Source organism: Charadrius vociferus, unplaced genomic scaffold, assembly GCF_000708025.1.
Source record: "Charadrius vociferus isolate BGI_N301 unplaced genomic scaffold, ASM70802v2 scaffold110, whole genome shotgun sequence".
NCBI classification, from domain to species: Eukaryota; Metazoa; Chordata; class Aves; order Charadriiformes; family Charadriidae; genus Charadrius; species Charadrius vociferus.
This window is the reverse complement of record NW_009646761.1, coordinates 2,336,735-2,360,203: the sequence shown is the minus strand read 5'-3', so window position 1 is coordinate 2,360,203 and position 23,469 is coordinate 2,336,735. Positions and strand designations below refer to the sequence as shown.

Sequence of the window (23,469 nt, the reverse complement as noted above, 5' to 3'; positions counted from 1 at the left end):
AGTCAATTTGTTTGTGGTTTAATTCTAAAAAAAAATAAAAATAGTGTGGGATGAAAGAGGGAAACTTGTATGTAATTTATAGCTGTGAAATCTTACTTCTATTCTACTTAAATCAGAAAAGACGCATTAAAAATCCAGTATGTGGCAGAAGTCCAGTGTTTTAAATAATTTTCTTATCTGGACCCTGGTGTGTTATTAGTAGAAAAGGAACTATGTAATAGCAGAGCGGTTGACACGCTGGAGGGAAGGAATGTCATCCAGAGGGACCTGGACAGGCTGGAGAGGTGGCCCTGTGCAAACCTCATGAAGTTTAATAAGCCCAAGTGCAAGGTCGTGCACGTGGGCCAGGGCAATCCCAAGCACAAATACAGGCTGGGTGGAGAATGGATTGAGAGCAGTCCTGAGAAGAAGTACTTGGGCGTGTTGCTGGATGAGAAGCTCAACATGAGCCAGTAACGTGCATTCGCAGCACAGAAGGCCAACCATCTCCTGCGCTGCATCAAAAGATGGTCAAGGGAGGTCATTCTGCCCCTTTGCTCTGCTCTTGCGAGACCCCACCTGGAATATTGCATCCAGCTCTGGAGCCCTCAACATAGGAAGGACATGGACCTGTTGGAGAGGGTCGAGAGGAGGGCGACAAAGATGATGGGACTGTTAGAGCACCTCTCCTATGAAGACAGGTTGAGAGAGTTGAGGTTGTTCAGCCTGGAGAAGAGAAGGCTCCGGGGAGACCTTATAGCAGCTTTCCAGTATCTGAAGGGAACCTACAAGAAAATTGCAGAGGGACCTTTTACAAGGGCATGTAGTGACAGGACGAGGGGTAATGGCTTCAAACTGGAAGAGGGGAGATTCAGATTAGGTATTAGGAAGAAATTTTTCACTCTGAGGGTGGTGAGACACTGGAACAGGTTGCCCAGGGAAGTTGTGGGTTCCCGGTCTGTGGAAGTGTTCAAGGCCAGGTTGGATGAGGCTTTGAGCAACCTGGTCTAGTGGGAGGTGTCCCTGCCCATGGCAGGGGGTTTGGAACTAGATGATCTTTAAGATCCCTTCCAACTCTAGCCATTTTGTGATTCTAATTTGAGTTTTTATTTGTATTGCCTCTTTGTTTAGAAACAAACAAGTTATTTTTACAGTTATCGCAATAAATACCTATTATGTATAATATTGTAGAGTCAGTTTTAAATACCTGTCAGTGGGTCAAAAATACTTTCAAATAATACAGTACAATCTTGCTGCAGTTTTTTAAGTTAATTTTTTTAAAATAATGATTTCTGTTTTGTTTTCTGAGGATACTAATTAGGTTATGTGTAAAGAAAAGCTTCCTTCCATAACCTACCATGTAAATAGCACTTATGGGTTTTGTAATATGAAGCTGATTAATACTAGTGTTGTAATTATTTTTCTTTCCTCCTTTCTTCCTAGTCATTTAAAAGAAGATTTTTCCACTTAATCCAACTTGGTGATGGATCCTATAATCTCAATTTCTACAAAGATGAAAAAATATCAAAAGAACCTAAAGGATCAATATTTCTAGATTCATGCATGGGAGTGGTTCAGGTAATTACAATTATTCTGCCTATTCTTCAGTTAATTCTGTATTTGATTGAAAATGAATTTTTTAAAAAATACAGATAACTTGTCAGACATAGATAAGTACATATTATACAGGGAAACTATTATACATGCTGCATCTTGCAAAAACAGTGAACGAGATTTTAAAGGGCAGGAGGCTGAATTTTAAAAATCTTTCTGAAAAGAACATAAATTACTAGTTGATGTCAAGTATTTATTAAAAATATCAAACAAAATTTTAAGGCAAACACAAAAACCCCTCCCAACTTTAAATCACAGTAAAGTAACGACAGCATAAAATTAAAGTTCATTTCAGTTACATTTTGTGCTTACATGAGCTGAAAATGTTTTGCATAGCTTCTTGTGTGGGATTTTTGTTGTGGGAATTGTATTAAATTCAGTCACCCTTCCAGATGCTTTCATTTGACCTTTATAATGTTACTTTTATGTGCTTTTCTTTATTTTAAGAAGTTAAGGGCGTTGGTAAAATGTTTGTCAGTAACAAGTGCCAAAGAAAAGATTATTTTCTTTTCTTGTGATTCTGTTATGTATTTACAGTACAGCGTGTAACTGTTTTGTTAGGCACAGCATACCTGGAAAAAACTCTTGGTTTTTAGAGTTTTGTTAACTTGGATAGAAATAGGCAAAGTTTAATAAAAATGTATTTCTTAAATAATATTTTTTTTGAGTATAAAGTTGTTTGAAGATTTATGCAGAGAGATACAACAGCTTTACAGACGATTATTTTTTTCCAAATATTGTAATAATGTTTTTGGATACACATTTAATAGATACTTTGCATGGAAAGTCTTATAACTGTAATAAATTTAATCATATTGCAAGTTGTATATACAGATTTACACAAATTGTTTTGCCTTAGGGGAACAATTCTGGCCAACTCCACTGAAATTCATTTGATTTGTGTTTTTAAAACAAATCAACAAACGAACCAGTGGTTCCTAAACACAGTTGTGGTCTTTGTCTTGCACTTAAAACGTGTCTTTCCTTCTGCTCCTCAGCTTCCTCTGCTTTGGCACCCCTCTCTCTGATAATACAAATTTTCCATCTTCTGGACTGTTTCTGTCCCCTTTTGTTTCCCACTTAGGAGATGGCTTCTTTCTCACAGATTCTCAGCCTGTGACTCTGGTACGGACTATTGTGAGCACTACAATATTAGTTAACATCATCAGAACACATTAAGATTTTCAGAAGTTATAAATGAAGGAAAGGCACTGCAGCAAAGGGGAGTGTTAAGTCCTGCAGCTGGGGAGAACAACCCCAGGCACCAGGCCATGCTGGACAGGCCACGCAGCTGGAAAGCAGTTGGCAGAAAAGGACCTGGGGGTCCTGGTGGACACCAAGTTGAACACGAGCCAGCAATGTGGCCTTGCGGGAAAGGCGGCTAATGGTGTCCTAGGCTGCATTAGAGGGAATGTTGCCAGCAGGTCAAGGGAGGTGATCCTTCCCCTCTGAACAGCTGAATAGCACTGGTGAGGCAACACCTGGAGTCCTGTGCTCGGTTCTGGGCTCCCCAGTAAAAGAAAGACATGGACATACTGGAGAAATTGCAGTGAAGGGCTATGAAGATGATGAAAGGATGGAGGATGGAGCATTGTCCCATCCATGGAAGCGTTCAAGGCCAGGTTGGATGGGGCTTTGAGCAACCTAGTCGAGTGGAAGGTGTCCCTGCCCATCGTAGGGGGGTTGGAATTAGATTATCTCGAAAGTCCCTTCCAACTCTAACCATTTTATGAGGAGAGAAACTGAGAGAGCTGGGGCTGTTCAGCCTGGAGAAGAGAAGGCTCAGGGGGATCTCATCAGTGTATATCAATACCTGAAGGGAGGGTGCAGAGACGACACTGAGCCAGGCTCTGCTCAGTGGTGCCCAGTGACAGGACAGGAGGCAATGGGTACAACCTGAAACAGAGGTTCCCTCTGAACATCAGGAAACACTTTTTCACTGTGAGGGTGACTGAGCACTGGCACAGGTTGTCCAGGGAGATTGTGGAGTCTCCATCCTTGGAGATACTCAAAAGCCATCTGGACAGTTGTGGGCAACTGGTTGTGGGTGGCTCTGCTTGAGCAGAGGAGTTGCACCAGATGGCCTTTAGAGGTCCCTTCCAATCTCTAACCATCCTGTGATTCTATTTTTGTTTGGTTTTTTTTTTATCCTGAAAATGCCCTTTTTTCTAAATCATCTCTTCATGAAGTACTGTTCCATACTTTGTGTTCCATCAGTTCAATTCAGGTAACCTGACGTTTCCTCAGACTTTGTCAGAAGCTTTTTACTTCTTATTTTTTTAATTACTGTTCCTTTGTTCCTACTGCAAGTAAGGTTTTGGGGTGATACAGTTGTCTTTAAGTAAAACTGTACTTTGGATGCTTAAGGTTTATAGTTGGCTTGTGTCTTGAACGCTATAATGTATTCTGCGGTACCATCAGTGTTCATCTTGGCATCTGTATATTGACACTTTTCTGCATCAGAGAGGAGTGCAGTCACGTAATACATGCAGTGTATGTATTCACACATATAGTCGTATATATAGAGAGAGAGACATGGTTGCTCTAATTCAGTGATTTGTGAAAACCTATGTCAAGGTTTTATAGTGTAAAACTTAAAGGTTACTGTTCTTAAGATTTTTCATTTGCTTCAGTACTGATTTTAGTTGGCAAGACTACCGTAGATCTGGAGTCCATGCATTTGTTTGTATCCTCCTTAACTGAAACTCATCTTTGGTAGAAAGCTGACTGTTTTGTCAATCAGTAGTTAGTCTGTTAATTGAAAAATGTGAGGTATAGCGAAATTAAAAGGTAATTTAGCATTTAATTTAATTTAAACCCAACAAACAAACAAACTCTCAACTATTAAGTCTGTCTTATTGTTTATTGTAATGTTTATCTAATGAATTTATAATTTTTTTTAAATTAAATTGGTGATAATACAGAATTTTCATTTAAGATTTGTGAATTCATTCCCAGGAACATGAGTCAAGCTAAGTAGCATTTGAAGACTTAATTTAAATTGTGCAAAAAGGATTACAATAATGCTTGAGGAACAAATGATATCTAAAAAAATAGCAATATCAGGGCAGGGTTGGGGTTGCTTATTATTTAGCCTCCAGTATAAAATCCCAACATGCAAATGATTCTTACTCAAATATTAATAGTTTTATGCTTTTTTCTATCAGTACAGCTTAGTTAGCTTCACTTCAAGATGATCTGAGTACATGAAGACTTGATATTTGGAAATTGGATTTTTGTTTTTTAAAAATTATGACAAGCAGAATGGTGAGGGGAAACTGAAAAATGAGCTGTTATCTTTCATACTTCCACTTGTTGCAGCAGTACAAAGAATTTCAAAAGGTCAAATGTCAGAGAGGAAACTGTAATTATAATATGCTTGTTCAAAATATTGAACCGTGTATTTTTGTTAAAAGATCTGAAATACATGTAACCACCTTTGACTGTGAGTTGGCAGTGAGTAAAGATAATATAAAGATCTTTTATTTTCTTATAGAACAACAAAGTCAGACGTTTTGCGTTCGAGCTCAAGATGCAAGACAAGAGCAGTTACCTTTTAGCTGCAGATAGTGAACTTGAAATGGAAGAATGGATAAACACTCTGAACAAAATCCTACAGCTTAACTTTGAGGCTGCAATGCAAGAAAAAAGAAATGGAGAGTCTCACGAAGGTAAGCAGGGTTTCTAGCAATGCTAATATGGTTATGTGACGTCTGCATACATGCATTTGGAAAGAATGGCTTTATTATGGCAAAAATTTTTTGGGTTTTTTGGTGGTAAAAATTATAAGTATTTTCACTGTTTGAACTGTTTAGAGTTTTGACCTTTTGACATTAGAATAGCACTGTTCTGTATTGATTCCAATTGGGTTAAGTCCAGAAGAGAATAATGAGACTGATCAGAAGTCTGCAAAAATAGAACCCACAATGAAAATGCTGGACCGAAGCAGTTTAAGGAAAAGAGAAAACTTAGGAGGGACTTGTTTTGAAATGTGTAAAATGCTGCTGAATATGGAATAATCTGTTCTGTGGTGACTGTAGGTAGAAAAATAGGAAATTGTGGTTGCGGTGAGGGACTTTAAATTTAGATGTAACTCCCTTGAGCACAGATATTTCCCTAAAGTACTGAAATAGATTGCTTGGGTGTACAGTCTTTTCTGTTGGAGCCCTTTCAGAATAGGTAAGACAGATGGCTAAGGAATGTGATGTTGGTATAGTTGGTAGTTTGATGACAAAAGGGTAGTCTAGATGTCCTCTTGTGTGTTTTTCCTCTTGAGAGTGGATGGGGAAGGCAACTGGTAGGAGACCAAGTGTATGCATATCCACAAATACCCGGAAGAGATTATAGAAGGTTGTGCTGCTTATAAATAGCACGCTATACCAAAGGGATCATTAGAGTTTAAAAGTAGATATCACTGTCTTTGGTGAAGATTGCCAGAATTTAACACGATGTGTACAACAAAAGCAAATCGGAAAAAGAAACCTGGGGCTCTGTGAATGACATTTTAGTCAGGGGTCCCCAATGGACCTTAGAACTGCAAGATGCTTATAGCTAACTGAATGGTTGCTTTGTAAATCCAGTAGCCATTGGAGAGTGGAGCTGGGAACTTAATGAACAGAGGGAACTTGTTTTGAAATCAAATTACAATGCATACTGGAAAGTGTAATGTAAATTTGTGCATGGAGTATCCCCTTTCCCTGTGCATATATCAAAATTAATATTAAAGCTGTTTTCTAGGTGGCATTAGAAACAACTGCTGCTTTACCAATTTATGTAACTGGTTACATCCTCCAAGAAATGACTGCATCAAAATGATGGAGTTGTCCACTACCTGTTTATGTTAATAATTGTCATTTCTGAGGGGGTAAGAGTTGATTTGGGTTTGTTTGTTGTTTTTTTTTTTTAAAAAAAAAACAAACCAGAAATAATTTTGCTATGGAGTTTTGTGGGTAGCTTGGGGTTTTTGTGGTTGGTTGTTTTTGTTTTTTTTTTTAATTTTTTTTAAACGTGGTTTTATAATTTCAGATGATGATCAAAGCAAAATGGAAAGCTCATCAAGTAGTTTTGATAACTACTATCCTGAAATTGCCAAGGTAATGTATATTGTAAACGCGAACTCAGGTTATAAAGTACTAAACATAAAGTTAGCCACATGAACTTTCATTAAAGGCAAGGTAGCGGCTTCCAGTCAGTTTGTGGTGCTTTGAAAGCTTAGAAGCTCTTTCGTGAATAGATTAAATTCTTCATTTTCATTTATTGAGCTTCTTTATTTTCTGCTCTTGGAAGCAAACTAGCTACTGTCTTATATAAGTTTTGACATGCTGTTTAAAAGCAGCATGTTTTATTAGTTTGTTGGATATTGCATATTTTGTGTTGTTTTATTGCATGCCGGTATGTGCTAGACTATTTCTATAGACATCTAGTTATACTAAAGGCAAGTTTTGTTTTTATACTTAGAAGTCCAGAGGAGCTTAATAGCAGTGATGATGTGAATGTATTTTAAGATGCTTGTGTTTGTAACGAGCTGGCAAGTTCATGGATACTTTCTGTATTGCCCTAACTGTTGCTTTTCAATTTTATATTTACATAAGTGTGGTAGAAATAGAAATAAGAATAAAATAAAATAGAAATAAATAGAAAATATCTGTAACTCTCCCTCAGCCCATTTCCAGACTTTATTTCAGTTAAATCAGTGACTTGTGTGTCGCAATAGGTTTCATGAGGTCTCTGGGGAAGAAATTTTTGTTAAATCACCTAAGGACTGGAGCTGGTGACCTTTTTTATTGAAGTTGCAGAATCCAGACTCCGTCCTGTGACTTCCTTACTCTTTCTTCTGTGTGGCACAGCCTGCAGTCTTGAAACTTTTCTGCTTGACCGTGCTCTGGAATGCTCTCCCCTTCTTTTCTGAGGATCTGTCTGACCTAGTAGCTACTCTTGAAGGGAGTGCAGCTTATAAACTGAGAACAAGCAGTAAAACAAATTCGATTACAATAGCTAACATATCAAAAGCTCCAGTCAGAATAGATTAACAGGTTTTTAGCACCCAAATTAGTTGGCTGACTTAATTCTTTCTGTTACTGCTTTGTAATCAATTTAGTTGATTGTACACAAAAAGCTATTATGTGATAATCTAACTCCAGCTACGCCTGCATTTGGAAATTAATTTGGATTGTGGTGCATACAATCCTTGGAATGGCTGTAAGCATCAAACAGCATACTTACATGAAGCTATGAAAATTTATTTCAGAAAGAAATATAAAATTAGATGCTCTTTTTGTATGGAAGATTTAAAGGTCTCTTCCAACCAAAATGATTCTATGATTTTTCTTTCTTTATAGTCAGAGTTATTGGAATGCTTAGGTTCCATATGACTTCCAGAGAGGACTTTTATTCAGGGTTGCAGCACCTGCATATAGTTTTAGTACTACAAATGCTGCTTCCTGTTTCCATAACCTTCTGGTCAGAAGCATGCAGCTCTTTAAGCTAGGTATTTTTCTAATGTGTTATTTTTCTCAGCTCTTAAGCACTGGATTTTTTTATTCCGTTTTTTTAAATCCATTTAAACTTTTGATTCCTTCAAAATAAGTTTTTCCGTTTTCCTATTCTAGTTCATCTTTATGAAATACTACCTTTCAAAATAATTTCCTCTAATGTATTTTTCTAACCTTTCTTCCCTGAGAAGTAGAGGGAAAAATCTGCCCATTTGCATTAGTACACTCTTTGTGCCTTAACTTGGTTACTTTATGTAAATGCTGTTTGTTTTGAGGATTTTTTTGTCCTCTATTCTTTCTTGCATTGTCTTTTCAGCTGTTATTTGGGTTTGGTTCTTTTTTCCCCAGTGGAAGGCTTACAAGGCATTGAGCCTTCTTTTAGCAGAGTTTATAGTTGCTCTATTATTTTTGTTGGTTCTGGGAGAAGATTTTCACAATAGTTGACCTCATATCCTTATGAGGAAAGAAAAATTCCTTCAGGGGTGATTGTAGAGCACCTGACAATAGGGGGAAAAAACAGTCTTCCCAGGAAAGGTTTAACCCTTGTGAGTACATCTCCAAGCCTTCATTTTTCTATAAACAGCTGTTAGTTTATAATGTAAACTAAATAAGATGGTATTGTGTGCTTGAGTGCACAGATGTGCACACATATATCTCAATCTGTCTGTCCTGCCTACATCATGTTTCTTTTATCTGTAACTTAAGTACCAAGAGTTAATGTAGGGGTTTTATTGTTTTATTTGGGATTTTTGTTTGTTTGTTTGTTTTTTAATCTTCAGAGAAAACAAATTCGACCTCTTTCTTAAATAACTATGTGACTATCATGATCAGTGTGCCCAAGTACCTCCTTAACCATTACGGATCCCAGTATTCCTTGAGGTAGGAAAACATTGTCCCTGTTTTACCAATGAGGAAATGGAATTACAGAGTCACCGCTGTGCTGTAGACAGAGTTGATCAGTACGCACATTTTCAGTTCCTGACTTCTGACTGACAGCCACTGATCTGTTAGTCAAAAATGCATATTTTTATCTTGTCTTTAGTGCACAAAATGCCAAAGAATCTAAAACTATTCAAGATGCTTTAGCTGAAACAGTTTCTGTCTTGCTTCTATGACTAGATCATCTTCCTCTTCAGTTCTTGCCACTATTCCCTTTCCAAAACATACATGCAACCTTCTTGCCATCTTTAAACTTCTTCACAGTTTAGTCCTGTATTTCTCAATCATACCAGCTGTTGAACAAGCAACATCTGCCAATATTCTGCTGGTATCAAGTGCCTGGGTAGTGTCTTTCACAGCAACTCTTGCCTTTTCTCTTGCGTGTGCTAAAGATAATGAAATAAAGTAAATGAAATCCATTAGAGCTTCTAGACTCAAAATCACACCTCAGAAGTTCCTCTTCTATAATGCATCCTTCAAGTCAAATTCTTTATTATTATTAATGTAAAATAGGATTTTGAGCTCTTAGAGCTGATGGTTTTTTGGTGGTGTTTTTTTTCTTTTGGTGTGTGCTTTTTTTTTTTTTTTCTTGAGACGTAGTAAGAGTTTCTTCAACCTCCAACAAAGCAGATGTAGACAGTAGGTCACTTCTAGCTGATGGTCAGTGATGAGCATTCTGGGTTGGTAACTTCTTGTAACCCATACAGGCTGATGCAAAAATAGACACCTGTCTGTAACATAATAGTTTGTATCCCTGTTTAGCCAGCTACTATTTTGGGAATGACAACTCTCCTACATGGGTAATTTTGGCACATGCATATGTCCATTTGTCATGTCCCGTGACTTTAAAAACCATAGAATAGTCTTTAAATAATACCTTTTTTTAAAAAAAAGTAATCTATGCATACCATCAGTTTTCATGTTCTATTTTGTTCCACTTTCCTTTTAGGTAGGTATCCACAAATCCCAGGCAGGATCAGTGTGCAAAGGAACTTTTAAGTGTGAAGGTTTTATCTTTTGGAAGTTTTTTGGGTTTTTCCATCTACCCACAGGAAAACCACTTCTTTGGCAGTAGAACTCAAGAAAGGAAAAGGGCAAAAAAAAGAAAACTAATAAAAAAGACAGACAGCTACAAGGGTGTTGTTTCTTAATTTAGGTAACCTGTTGTTTCCTGAGCAATCTTACAGTCTCAGGATAGCTCTGAGCTTTAACCTACATTCATAGCTTCCCCCTCTCTCCCCCTTCCTCCAATAAAATAGTGTTATGAAAGTTATTGTTTAAGGAGCCAAAGTGCTATATGAGCTACACTGGAGTATACTTCCTGTGAGCTTGGAAGGTTACATGTTGCTGATGTAAGGTTTTGTGTTTCTAGGCCTGGAAAAGCCTTTAGAGGAGAGGAGTCTTCTCTCGTTTTTTTACTCGGACTTGATGGAGCAATTTTAAACTAAGGAGTTTTAAAGCTCAGTTAGGGAGAGAAGAGTGCATATATTAAAAACATGTAAAGCTTTGAACATCACAGAAAAAAGAATGAAATTGAAAATGACTTTAATTTAATAGTGTGATATTAAGACTTTTTTTCTCATTTTGAACAGAGTACCAGAGAAGCAGAAATCAAGTTGAAAAGTGAAAGCAGAGTTAAACTTTTTGCCTTGGATCCAGATGCACAGGTTAGACTTTTTACAAGATAGCACGTTACTTTCTTTTATGTTGATCCTTTTGAGATGAAAAACAACTTAACTTTTCTTTTCTCTTTTTAAAGAAACTTGACTTTTCTGGTGTTGAGCCAGAAGTGAAGCCATTTGAAGAGAAATTTGGAAAAAAAATTCTTGTGAAGTGTAACGATTTATCTTTTAATTTGCAAAGCTGCGTTGCAGAAAATGAAGAAGGGCCAACAACCAATGTAAATAATTAATCTAATTATTTTCTGTTAATATGGTAATGAATGTCTTATTAAGAAGTGCCAACAAAATATTGGCAGGGATTCTTTGCTGTGATTAAGAAACTTATATTGTGGGTTTTTTTCTACTCCTTTAAATCAAAATGAGAGCCTAAATCCTACAAAAAGTAACTTTGCTACTAATCTTTTTGTTGTGTTGTAGAAAGTGGAATTTTTCTTTTACTGGTTTTTACATCTTGTCAGTAATATCTAGAGTGATGGCCATGTGTAAATGTTTATAAAAATGGTACTCATCTTCCTTTCATAGGCATTTTTTACAGTAATATAGGTGCCGGCAATGACAGTTGATTCTTTTTTTGAATGTCTAGGTAGAACCTTTCTTTGTCACGTTATCACTATTTGATATTAAACACAACCGGAAAATTTCAGCAGATTTCCATGTTGATTTGAACCACGCCTCAGTAAGGCACATGATATCCAGTGCAGCTCAACAAATGATGAATGGCAGTGGTGATAGCTTACACGGAATTCAAGACGTTCATGAAACTGTGTTACAATACCCAAAGCAGGTAAGAACTAGTAACCTGAAGAATTAGTAGGATTTTGGATACAAGTAGAGATTTTTCATACATGCTTCGGATGGCTTTCTATTATGTGATGTAAAATGTGTACTCATTTTCCTTTTATATTTGTCTCTTGTTTTACTTCTAGGGAATATTCTCAGTCACGTGTCCTCACACTGACATTTTCCTCGTGGCTAGAATAGAAAAAGTATTACAGGGAAGTATTACACATTGTGCTGAACCATATATGAAAAGTTCAGATTCTTCGAAGGTATGTTATCTTCTTCCGTGGCATGGAAAAAGTGCTGAGGCAAGACAGATTGATTTCAATATTAATAAACATCAAACAAAAGCTTAGTTCTTTTATAGGAAATTCAGATAGCTGAGATAACTGGATGATTTTATTTAGTAAGTTGCAGTTATTACTAGTAACTATTATTAATTGAAATGTTATAGATAAATTCTAACATATTATTGGGAAACTTTTATTTAGGTTTTTATAATCGTGACATAATCCATAATTTTTATAATGGCTTTAAATAAACTGATTTGACAAAAGAGTATTAGACTTCACTGTGAAAGTTGAGTTGAAAACTGTTGAGCACTGAAATATTAAATATAGGTCAGAAATTAACTGTATGTCTCTCATAGTTAATGCATCTTATTTACTGTATCATTGTTAACTTTTCCTTTGTTTCACTTTTTGGTGACCACAGTTACTGTAACTTTGCACTCTTGCTGTTTTTTCCTTCACAGCCATTGAGATCATTAAGCCTCTGTTTTTATGTATAAAATGCTTTGCAGCTTTGATAGCATTCCACATCACTTTTGGAAATAAACCCCTGAAACATCTTAAGCTTGCAGGAGTCTAGGATGACATAACATTTTAATGTTTTCTGAAACATATCTACAAGAAGCTTTGTCAGTTGCTGATTCTTTTTTGTCACTGAAGAAACAGAGTTTTAATTTTGTTGATGTACAGTTGTGCTTAAATAGTTGGACCAGGATACGAAGAGAAGAAGGGATTTTTAAGCAGTGTCAGCTACTGTTGACATTCTTCCTGTTTTCAGCCAGTGAAGGAGAAGAAGGAAGGGTTAACTTTCAGTCTCTGCAGAGGAACAGTGTTCTTTCTTACTGATTTAACGCTGGCTAAGCTACGCGTAAAAAACCTTTATTTTTCACTTGGGCTTAATATAGATCAGACTACTGATTTGCTTTTCCAGGAATGCTTGAGATTTTTTTTTTTTTTTTTTTCCAGCTATCATTGGAAAACAGCAGCTTTGTATTTTAGGAGTCTGGTTTTGAAGTGTGTGTGCTGACTGTTACTGACTTAAAACAAGCCTGAACTGAGTAACAGGTTTTGGTGGTCTTGGGCCTGAGCCACATGGGAAGGTTAAGTAAGCCCAAGTGTTCCCGAATTTGATGCCGAGTGCTAGACTTGTGTTGCCTTGTACTGCAGGAGTAGCCACGGCTGTATTAACTTGTGCCATGCATTTCTGGTATTCATTTGCTTATAATTTTATGCAATTGAGCAATTTTTTTTTTTTTTTTCTGTTCTTATTCTCTGGGATGACACCATATTAATTTGAAACAAAACAGAACAGTACCAGCTATATAGGCCTTCATGCGTGGCAGTGCAATAAGCAAGTTCCAGTTCCCTGCAGAATTACTACTCTGGACAAGAAAAAGGGAAAATGGAAGCAGCAAATTCTATAGCTAAGAGATCACTTGTTCTCCCCTTAAACACTGAAAACAGTGAATTTATGATTATTTATCAAGGTTCTGTGCTTTTGAGTGCAATTTCCCACTTCTTACAGGAAAGGATAATGGAGAGTTGGCTCAAACAACACACTAATAGAAACAGCTCTTCATAATGTCAACAGCGTAGATCAGGAATAATACTCAGGCAGGTTTACTTGGTGTTTTTTTGCTTCTGGCAAATAATTTTGCTTTGTGTAGGCACATAGGAGAAACTGGTTTCTGAAAAAGAGAAGCCCACTGCTGTGTCAGGAGCTTCTGCTTTAGCTCAGGTGGCGCAGCTTGGTGTTCAATGTCTCAGACTAGGGGGTTTCTCGCTCTGATTGTTATACATGTTCGTTCTATATAATGAAATTGTTGGTTCACTTAAAAGTTAACAAAACCAAAAATTTCCAGTTTTAATGAAAACAAACTCGCAGTGTCCATACATAAGATTCATGTGATCTTTATACAACTCCTCCCTGTATTCTGTGTGTACTCGTATCACGAGTATTACACAGTATTTTACTATTTACTCTGCAGGAATGTGTTCTGGTATATAGAGTGTATGGTGAATAGGGGAGCAAGTGTCGGGGGAAATGTTTTTATCTGGAGTCACAATTTTGTCTGGAAAACAAGTTCAGTTTTGCTCTAGATTTCGTATAAGTTTTGTATATAATAATTTTTTCTTAATTAGATATGTATTACTGGGAGTGTAGAAGGGTCTGTGTTTTCACCCATGAAATGCTGTGAAATCAACAGGCCCTGCTTAACCTGAAATGAACTGTTCAAAGGTATTTTCATTTGTCTTTCACTCGCATACTTAGGATTAATACTCTAAAAAAGATTTTCCAATTCATAACAGTACACAAGAAAAAAACATATGTTGACACTAACGGTACAAAAATGTAGCTTTTAAAACGTGACTCTTTCTTATGTCCCTTGTAGGTTGCACAGAAAGTTTTGAAAAACGCAAAGCAGGCATGCCAGAGATTAGGTCAATATAGAATGCCTTTTGCCTGGGCAGCTAGGTAAGGACAGATCTTGTCAGTCTGTATTTTTCCCTGACTTTTCTTTAACACTATTTTCTGCATCTCATTTCTTGTAAAACGTAATATGCTACTTAAATTATTTCTTGTTTTACTTTCAGTTACCCAAAGATTTCTGACAAACTTACACTTCAGCTTTGTAGTAAGAAAAAAGTTATAAACATTCACTATATTATTAGTCAAACCATTGAATGTTGCCAACTGTTTTCTGTTGTCAATATTTTTTATTTTACTAAGAATGAATTTGTTCACACTTGATTTGTTAGAATGAGCTATTTATATGTTAAAAATCACCTACAATGACAAGAGTATTAAATGCTTAATATGAAGGATGGTGCAGTATGTTCTAATTTGTAGTAAAGAAATTTCCTGAAGTGAATTTCAACACATTCATAAACTCAGCTGAAAGCAAGATTTTCACTTTCAGGACGCTGTTTAAAGATGCCTCAGGAACCCTGGACAAAAATGCAAGATTTTCTCCTCTCTTCAGACAAGACAGTAATAAACTTTCAAATGAAGATATGCTGAAATTGTTAGCAGATTTCAGGAAGTAAGTCTAATTTCCTTAAAAAACAAAACCAACCAACCACTCTCTAACACCTCCTCCCCCTCCTCCGAGCCCCACCATTTTTTGTTATGGTCTTGAAGTGGAGCATATTAACTTTTGATATATCTATTTATATGTTTTTCATTTCAAATACAGAAGTTGTATAAATATAATCAAGGCCTTCATCCAAGCTACAGATCTTTTCTTTGCAGTGTTCAGGGGCTACAAGCAGGACTGAAGTATTATGCCATGTCTAACATGCAGTAAGCATCATATCCAGAAGTAGCTCTGTGTTAGGAGTTGTGCTTGCACGAAACACTCTTCTGGTTCTCAAAGGAAAAAAAGTATGAGCATAAATCATATGTTCACTGGCCTTGGATGGAGAATGTTAGTGCTCAGGGAAAGGGATTCAAGCCAGTATCCAGCCCACCTTCCTTGGGAGTGCATGTGGCTCAGCATGCCTTAAGTAACAGAACACTGCTCATTCTTTCGTTCAAAGTATGCCTAAAGACTGCATCACTTTGTGTGTAAGGCTTAAGAATCTCTTACTGACAGATGACCCTATTAATAAACCGGTTTTAATCCCCTTTCTTATTAAATAGGATGTAAAAGAATAGAGATGTCTTTGCTGCTTCACAAAGACATTTTCACTTCTGTTATGGCACAGTTAGCTGGAGTTGTATTAACTGGAACAATGACTAATCTCAGAAGGCTTGGGCTATAGTTTCTTTATTTTATTCTTGCTTACCAAATCTGATAAGGAGATGAGGTTTGTAATAGATATGATTCCATTTTAGCAAGCTGCTTAAAGTTTCATTGAAGTTTACATAGCATTGAAATTGCTGTGTACTGATACTCCTCACCATAAACAGTATTATTGAAACTGAAACTAATATAGTAAATTAGCCTGCCACATCACTTTACTTTGTGAATTAACAAAATGCTTTTGGTTATTTCAGCATCCTGTTTGTGGAATTGCATGCAGTATTTCACAGGAATTTTAATAAAAAAGAGATTGTAATGTCTAAGGCTTAGCTACTGGAATTAGAATCCAGACTCCAACCAGAAAATGTTGCTTGCTTCACAGCACGGGATTGCGTTTTGGGAAAATATTGCATCTACTGCCTCTGCAATAATTTTTAAAAAAATCATGCTGCTGACTATCTTTACTATATAGGATTCTACACTGGTGTTTTGACGTGGAAAATACTCCTACTTCAAATCATATTTCTGAATTAGCTACATGATAACATTTAAGAAATTTCATAGTAGACTAGTTAATAGTAAATATTTTGCAGGGTGAATTATTACTGTAGAAAAAGGAGGAGGTAGGAAAAAAATTACTGAGTAGAAGATGCATTTTGTTAACTTACTGATTTCTCTCTTTTACTTTTCCTCCAAGTTTACTCCATTACCATAAGTGCTTATCATTGGCCACTGAGATTTAAAAAGCTTACTTAGAGGTCCCATCTTTGCAGCAAATGATAGTGAGTTATTACATGGCGAACAAAACCTATCTTTAACAAAGTTTTTCATTTTGATTTAAAGAAAGAGATGCATCCTGCTTTTTTCTTAACCTTTTCCAAACGTGTGAATAAAGCCTTACTTTTTTTTGAGAATTTAAAGAGGAAAACTGTGAAACCACGCAAAAAGACCGGATCAGTCATCCACCCCCAAATCACCTTTCCTCTCATACTCCTATTTCAGGATATTACTTTTGCCTCTGTTTCCTATTATCTCTTTTCTCTGGCATCTGATAGTTTTGCATTTAGACTGACTTTGAGGTTTTTTTCCTTCCTATAGACCTGAAAAGATGGCCAAACTTCCTGTTATTTTAGGAAATCTGGATGTTACAATTGATAATGTGTCACCAGATTTTCCAAGTAAGTATTAATAAACACTGTTAAACGGACATTCAGACTTTTTCTCTTCAGTTTTTTTATTGGGCTTTTTATGTATTTTCAGATTATGTTAACTCATCATACATTCCCATGAAACAGTTTGAAAACAGTACCAAGACACTAATAACATTTGAAATAGAGGAATTTGTTCCATGTATACCAAAACACACTCAGCCTTTCACCATCTACAACAATCATCTTTATGTTTATCCAAAGCACTTGAAATATGACAGTCAAAAGTCTTTTGCAAAGGTGAGTACAGGAAAAATGTACATTCTTCTTTCTCAGGTTTGGTTAAGATTTTTTACATATTATATTTCTGTTCTGATCCTTATGATTAAGTGTTTGTGTTTTTGTTTTTAAATGCTGCTTTAGGCTAGAAATATTGCGGTATGCATTGAGTTCAAGGATTCTGATGAAGAGGATTCTTTGCCTTTAAAGGTTTGTCTTTTGATTTTTGTGACTGATAAAAGAAGATCGTGGACAGTTAGCTGTGTAACACAGCAGCGCTGGATTAATTTATCTAGTTTGGGATGGCAGCTTGCTGTCCTCCTTTTGTATTTGGCATAAGAGTATCTTCTAGATGACTTGCTTGTTTTTAATATAAAAGATTACTTAAGAACCCTCAGAGCATTTAATTTCTTTATATAAACAAAAATTCCAAGAATAAACTTCTTGTGAACAAGGGTGGCTTATGCCTGCTCTACAGAGGAATTCTTATGTTAAAACAGTAAAGCTTTAGATCAACTGCAGAGCCAAGCTCTGTGTTTGTTTATAAGCTACAACAGTGTATAAGAGGTGCCTGGAAGAAAAGAAGTAGAAAAACGTACAGGAATCCTAAGGTGAAATCACAGTGTCAGCTCTACTGCACAGCAGGCAGACTGCAGGTCACGTAATTCTCTGTCTGTGCAAAAGAACCAAGTTAAACACAAGTTAAAATATTTCAAATTCTAGATGAAACAGATTCTAAGATGAGAGTGAAAAAGGATCATGGGATTTTTTTGTTCTGTTTTTTCCTTTTTTCTATTATTAGTGTATCTATGGTAGGCCAGGTGGACCAGTATTTACTAGAAGCGCGTTTGCTGCTGTTTTGCACCACCATCAAAATCCGGAGTTTTATGATGAGGTAAGCTACGTTTCTGAGGTAACTTTTACTGGTTTAGGTGTTATGTAACTTTCAAAAATACAAGAAAAGATTTGAGGATTTCAAAGTTCTTGATAATGATTTCAGTTAAATCAGACCCCCCTGCTCACTGTAAGTAGATTTTTGTAAGTTTTGTGTGTGTTATTCTTAATCTTGCTTCAAATAACATATAAACTGGAATTGCTTTTTACTTGTGTAACCAGTAAGGCATGTCACTACTCTAGCTGAAGACTTGTACAAAGATTGTGATTCTTTGCCTTTCAGATTAAAATAGAATTGCCCACTCAGTTACATGAAAAGCACCATTTGTTGTTCACCTTCTACCATGTCAGCTGTGACAATTCAAGCAAAGGGAGTACAAAGAAGAAAGATGTTGTTGAAACACAAGGTTTGTATGTTAATGCTTTACTTTCAGTAACTACTGGAGAGATTTTATTAAGTATGCTTATCGGGTAACCTGTGATTTTTGTGATCCATGTAACGTTTTCTAATTACATTATACTGACTGAAAGATTTCATTAAGTAATTCTTTTAATTTAAATGTTTCAAATGGTGTTTTAGAATGTATATCAAATATGGGTTTTTTTTCAAACTCAGTGACAATTTGCCTTTTTAATTGTTTCTAATCATTTGAGTTCAGATAATTTGGCTCTTACAGTCACATTTTCTGCTTTATGAATTACATATCGGAATTATACAATAAGAATTTCATAAGAATTTATGTAAAGATTCATAACATATTTAAAATTACTTGCCTTTCATGTTCCATAGTTGGGTATTCTTGGCTTCCTCTAATAAAGGATGGAAGAGTGGTGACCAATGAGCAACACATCCCAGTGTCAGCAAATCTTCCATCAGGCTATCTTAGTTATCAAGAAGTGGGGGTTGGAAAGGTATGTTATATAAAATTGCTCTAATCTTTAAAAAAAGGAGAGAAGGTTTGGTTGTAATTCCCCAGTCTGCTAAGATTTAAGTAATTTTCTAGTAGAAATTTTTTTCTTTTATAGTTGAAATGGAGCGCTTTGTGAAAGTTAGACAACTGACTTGGAAACAAACAAACCCAGACAGACATGGGAGACAAAACTTATGACTAAATTCTGACTTCTACAAGGATTTGAATCAACCTAACCCAATATAGTTTTCTGTTTAAATTGTTAAATATTTATTTCTGTTATTATTTGGCTGATGTACCTAGGAAATGTTTGTTTCTTTTTTTTTTGTTTGTAATAACTAACAAGAAGTTACAGTAATTTTAAAATATATTAAACTATTTTGAGTTTATGAAGATATGCAAATAATCTGAAGTCCTTTACTAAATTTTTTTTAGCATTTCATGCTGTCTCCTTTCAGTAAGTCCTTTATTCCTGAAAAAGTCGTATTCTCACATCTTGATTTTTGTGATCCCTTTACTTCACTAGTAAAATTTATGGCTGTATTTTTCAAAGCAGAAAGCTTGCAAAACTGTAGTAATAAAAATGATACTGAGGAGGATACAAAATGTTAAATGTGATAGGGGATTTGACTAAGAGAATGAAATGCAGAGACAAAATTGACTCATTTTGGAGGAAGAGGCCTAAAATCAAGAGCAATAGGTGCTGCTCTCCTCCTGTTCTGTCACCTTTTCTTTTTTAAACTCTGCTGTAAGCTTTCCAACCATTGTCTCCTTCACATCTTTCATCTTTTCACATTGTAGGTGTACTCTTTATACCTCTGCTGTTCGTCTCTGCTCATGCCCATGGGTAGAAGGTTAGGACCAATATGACTAGTTGTATATCTAGCAGTAAAATCTCTCCCTAACTGGTTGTGAGGGTAGACAGCTGAGCATTCCCATTCTCAGTTCTTTGGAAATGAGATGGGAAGGAAGCATTGGCTGCTTCACCTATCAGTGACTTAAGTTTTGAAGCGTGTCTATATCTGTGGAAATTCTTGTGTTACTTCTCTCAGAAAACTAGCAGATATTTCTCTCTAGTCAGAAGTTTCTTTGCAAGGTTGTAGTGGAAACATGAGATCTGTGACTTATAGAAAAGCAATTTTGTTAGCCAGTGAGGGAGCTACTGTGGGACTTCTTTTAAAAGAACATTTTAAGCTTCATAAATGCTTTTGGTAGTATTGCCTGCATAATTTTCCCTTTTTTTTTTATAACTTTATTCATTGCACACATTTCTTCAACCTGTATTACTTTTTTTTAAAAAAAGTGTTGCTTGTGGTACTATAAACAAATTGTTTTACTCTAGTATACTGCTACATTATTTTATTTTTCCTCTGCATGTGTGTGTGCAGCATTCTGGTCCTGAAATTAAATGGGTAGATGGAGGCAAACAACTGTTAAAAATATCCACTCATCTGGTGTCCACTGTGTATACACAGGTGAGTCATAAACCAAATTAAATTAGAGAAAGTTTTAGGGACAATCTATGTTTGTTATATGTATACACAATATTTGGGAAGATTCTTAAACTCAATACCCTGATCTCCTTTTTTTTTTTTTTTTTGTGTCTCCTGGACACTCTACATGGTATCTGTCTTTCACATCAGCTGTGAAAAACAGCAGATCTTAAATGGAAGCTATTCAAAATGTGAGCCTTTTGTCTAACATTGTCATCCATTCCAATCTGAATTTTCCTGTTAGATGAGACGTCATAGTTGTCTGAAAGCTATTTACTGGCATGTCTACAAAGCAATGAGTCCTCTTACAGCTACTCATAAAATACATATTAGGATCGTTTGGGATAATTAACTTTAAGTATGCTATTTTCTGCATGTCAGTTAGTTTGAAGCAAATGTAGGTGGTATTTTGTGTAATGGGTATTCAAAAATCATTGGAAAATTCTTATGTGAATTAAAAAAAATCAATGTTACATATAGACTGAATTAGTCGTCAGAGTAGTGCACATCAATTATTTTTGAAAATCATATCTATGAACACATGGATTTCTATTTAAAAATATATTTAAAGTGTTTTGTTTTGGATTATGGATAGCAATGTTAGATATTGTTTAATTTGTTGTTCTTTTTGTCTTTACAGGACCAACACTTGCATAATTTTTTTCAGTACTGTCAGAAAACAGAGTCTGGAGCGCGTGCACTAGGAACTGATCTTGTAAAATATCTGAAGGTATAAAATGGCAGTGAATAACAGATACTACTATTTCTTTATACTTTTGCAAAATGTAGAAGCTTCAGATGTTTTCTAGGTCTCATTAATGGAATATGCAGTATAAAATGAACAAAAAGTTACTTCTTGCCCTAGATAAATTTACCATTGCAATATAAGAGGAAACCACAAAGGAATAGTGAGACAGTATTGGTCGCTGTTATGAGTGATAATTTCAAAACGCTAATGGCTTAGTTTGCAATATAATCAAATGTAACTCATGCGGGAATGGTAAGAAATTATGACTCTTGATTTGCTAAACTTTTGCTTAGGAGATCATCCTTGTCATGTCTACAGTTCTCTCTCGGGGTTAAATCAATAGAGTGCATGGTTTCCACAGCAATTTTGTCTTAACCGAGTAGGCCAGATTTTTACTACGAAGGCCAAAATTCAGTCACTTTAAAATCCATGTAAGGTATCACAGGTAACTCCTGATTTTCTTAAGCACTACAGAGTTTATTGTTGTAACTGAATACCATCAATTAATAAAACTGGACTGTCGACTCAGGACCGTTTAAGTAAGAACTTAACTATTGAATGTGGCACGCTTCTGAAGTGGACTTGCTTTGTCACGTTGGTTATCTCAAAACTATAGATCTGAGCCCCCCCAAGACCTCTGTGATCACCTTTGGTACAAAACAGAATACAGTACATTAACAGCGGGAAGATGGAATAAGTTGATTTGGAAATAGTTTTTTTTAATTATTATTACCATTATTTTACTGTCAGACCTTTTTCTCGGTCTTTTCTTTGTCCTAATCATTCTGAAATTTTGCAATCCCAAAGCATGTTGACAAAGCATATGACGATAATACAACCCCTTAGAATTGATTCTTGCAATGGTAGCTTCACATCAAAAGTGTAAGGCAAAGAACAAGTAGTCTTGTAGCTCTTGTAGCTGAACTTCATCATCCCCCATGGTTACTTAGAATGAGTCACTAGAGATGCCTCTCACTTGCTACTGATGTTCTTGTTTTGATTTAAGATGTTGTTTCTCTGTGTTTCTCACTTACAGTATCTGTTTCAAGTTCCTTCATAATTTTAGATCTGGAGCCATCCTTATTTCCACTGCTTTCTGCAGCAGTAATTGTACCAAATAGTCCCCAGTTAGATGGCGCAAGCACTAAGCCTGGTGGTGGTTTGGCTTTAAAAGTCAGCACTCCGCAGTATCAAGAGGCTCTATTGGAGTTAGAGATAGCTTATGTGCAGAATTGCTCCCTGATGCAACACTTGCATATCCTGTGTCATTGTGACACTTTTCAAAATATACAATCTTTCTAACTGAGCATATGTGGTTTGTACCGTGAAGATATCTCTCCAGAAGAGACGGAACAGGAGAAGAACTGCTGCTTCAAAGTGTTTCATCTTGCCTTGAGGCCAAGGGGAATATTTTATTTTTCCCGAAGTAATCCTTATAGGAGATTGTGATCCTGCTGTCTGAGATTTCTGTTTGAAGACGGGAACCTCTTTAAGTCTCACTTCCTACTGTTGGTACTTTTTTAGCAAAAAAAAAAAGTTCTGTCAAAATACAAACAAAGGAATCATTCAGATTTTTAGAAGTCCTAGTCATAAAAGGCATTTTTCTCACAGGTGCAGCTTTGCCTTCGTGTCTTCTGGTTGTGGTTTTGAGATTGGTTGGGGCACTGAACCTTTATCATTTGACTTAACCTGTCTTTTTTTTCTCTCCATATAATAAAGATGGTATATTTTGAGTATCTGTTATCATGAATTAGAGGTCTTAGAGTCTGACCTGTGGCTCACAGAAGCTCTTTAAAATTGTCAGTATGGTTTCCATCACTTTTTTCCAAGGGATGTAGCCTTCCTGCTACTTGAGGTGCCAGAGAAAATGGCAGATGTTTTCTGGTATCAAGAAGGGAATGATTATGGCCCATACTGAACCTCAGGGAATTGAATGTCTTTATTGACAAGTTCAGGTGAAGAAACAGAATTTGCTCTTTCTGGTGCTGTAGTATGAAGCAGTTGGTCTGGGAAACAGTCAGATGCTATGTGAGAAGAGCCATCATTACTAAAATCTCTGCATACGTGACAGGTCTGAATCAGTACTATTAAAAAATCAGTTTGCATACCATGGAGAGCCTCTTTGTGAGGGTCCTGGCGTCAGTGACTGTTCATGTTATGAGGAATGGAATGGCCCTGTGCTTTGATGTGGGCAGTTGGTTCATTCTTACTTCAGAAGCCGAAATTGTAAACAACCCTCAGTCCGTTTCTGGCATGTTTGATTCGTTGGGATTCACAGTACTTTGAAAATCCCACTGTTTCTTAAATTTATCAGAACTCTACTTGAGTCTGATATAATCAAAATCACTTCCAGGGAGTAGCATGGCTATTTCAGATTTATCTTGCTACCCATTGACCATCAAAAATTACACTTGGCTGGAATCAAAGGGTTAATTCTCTTCTTGATATGTACAACTCTTGCTAGTCTGGTAGAAC

The 23,469-nt window shown here is 36.1% G+C and overlaps 1 protein-coding gene across 2 annotated transcripts in view; it reads left to right on the top strand.

The window, feature by feature from the left end:
- Positions 1–23,469, top strand: part of DOCK9 (dedicator of cytokinesis 9) — a 105,138-nt gene that overhangs the window by 25,072 nt on the left and 56,597 nt on the right. For both annotated transcript variants that reach the window (XM_009891816.1, XM_009891807.1), the window contains exons 7-23: positions 1,423–1,557; positions 5,090–5,264; positions 6,619–6,686; positions 10,616–10,690; positions 10,783–10,923; positions 11,289–11,489; positions 11,632–11,754; positions 14,169–14,251; positions 14,697–14,819; positions 16,620–16,699; positions 16,782–16,969; positions 17,093–17,158; positions 17,751–17,843; positions 18,126–18,249; positions 18,633–18,754; positions 20,142–20,228; positions 20,887–20,976. In XM_009891816.1, the coding sequence (XP_009890118.1) occupies positions 1,423–1,557; positions 5,090–5,264; positions 6,619–6,686; positions 10,616–10,690; positions 10,783–10,923; positions 11,289–11,489; positions 11,632–11,754; positions 14,169–14,251; positions 14,697–14,819; positions 16,620–16,699; positions 16,782–16,969; positions 17,093–17,158; positions 17,751–17,843; positions 18,126–18,249; positions 18,633–18,754; positions 20,142–20,228; positions 20,887–20,976 (1,974 nt within the window). The remainder of the gene's footprint in view (positions 1–1,422; positions 1,558–5,089; positions 5,265–6,618; positions 6,687–10,615; positions 10,691–10,782; positions 10,924–11,288; positions 11,490–11,631; positions 11,755–14,168; positions 14,252–14,696; positions 14,820–16,619; positions 16,700–16,781; positions 16,970–17,092; positions 17,159–17,750; positions 17,844–18,125; positions 18,250–18,632; positions 18,755–20,141; positions 20,229–20,886; positions 20,977–23,469) is intronic.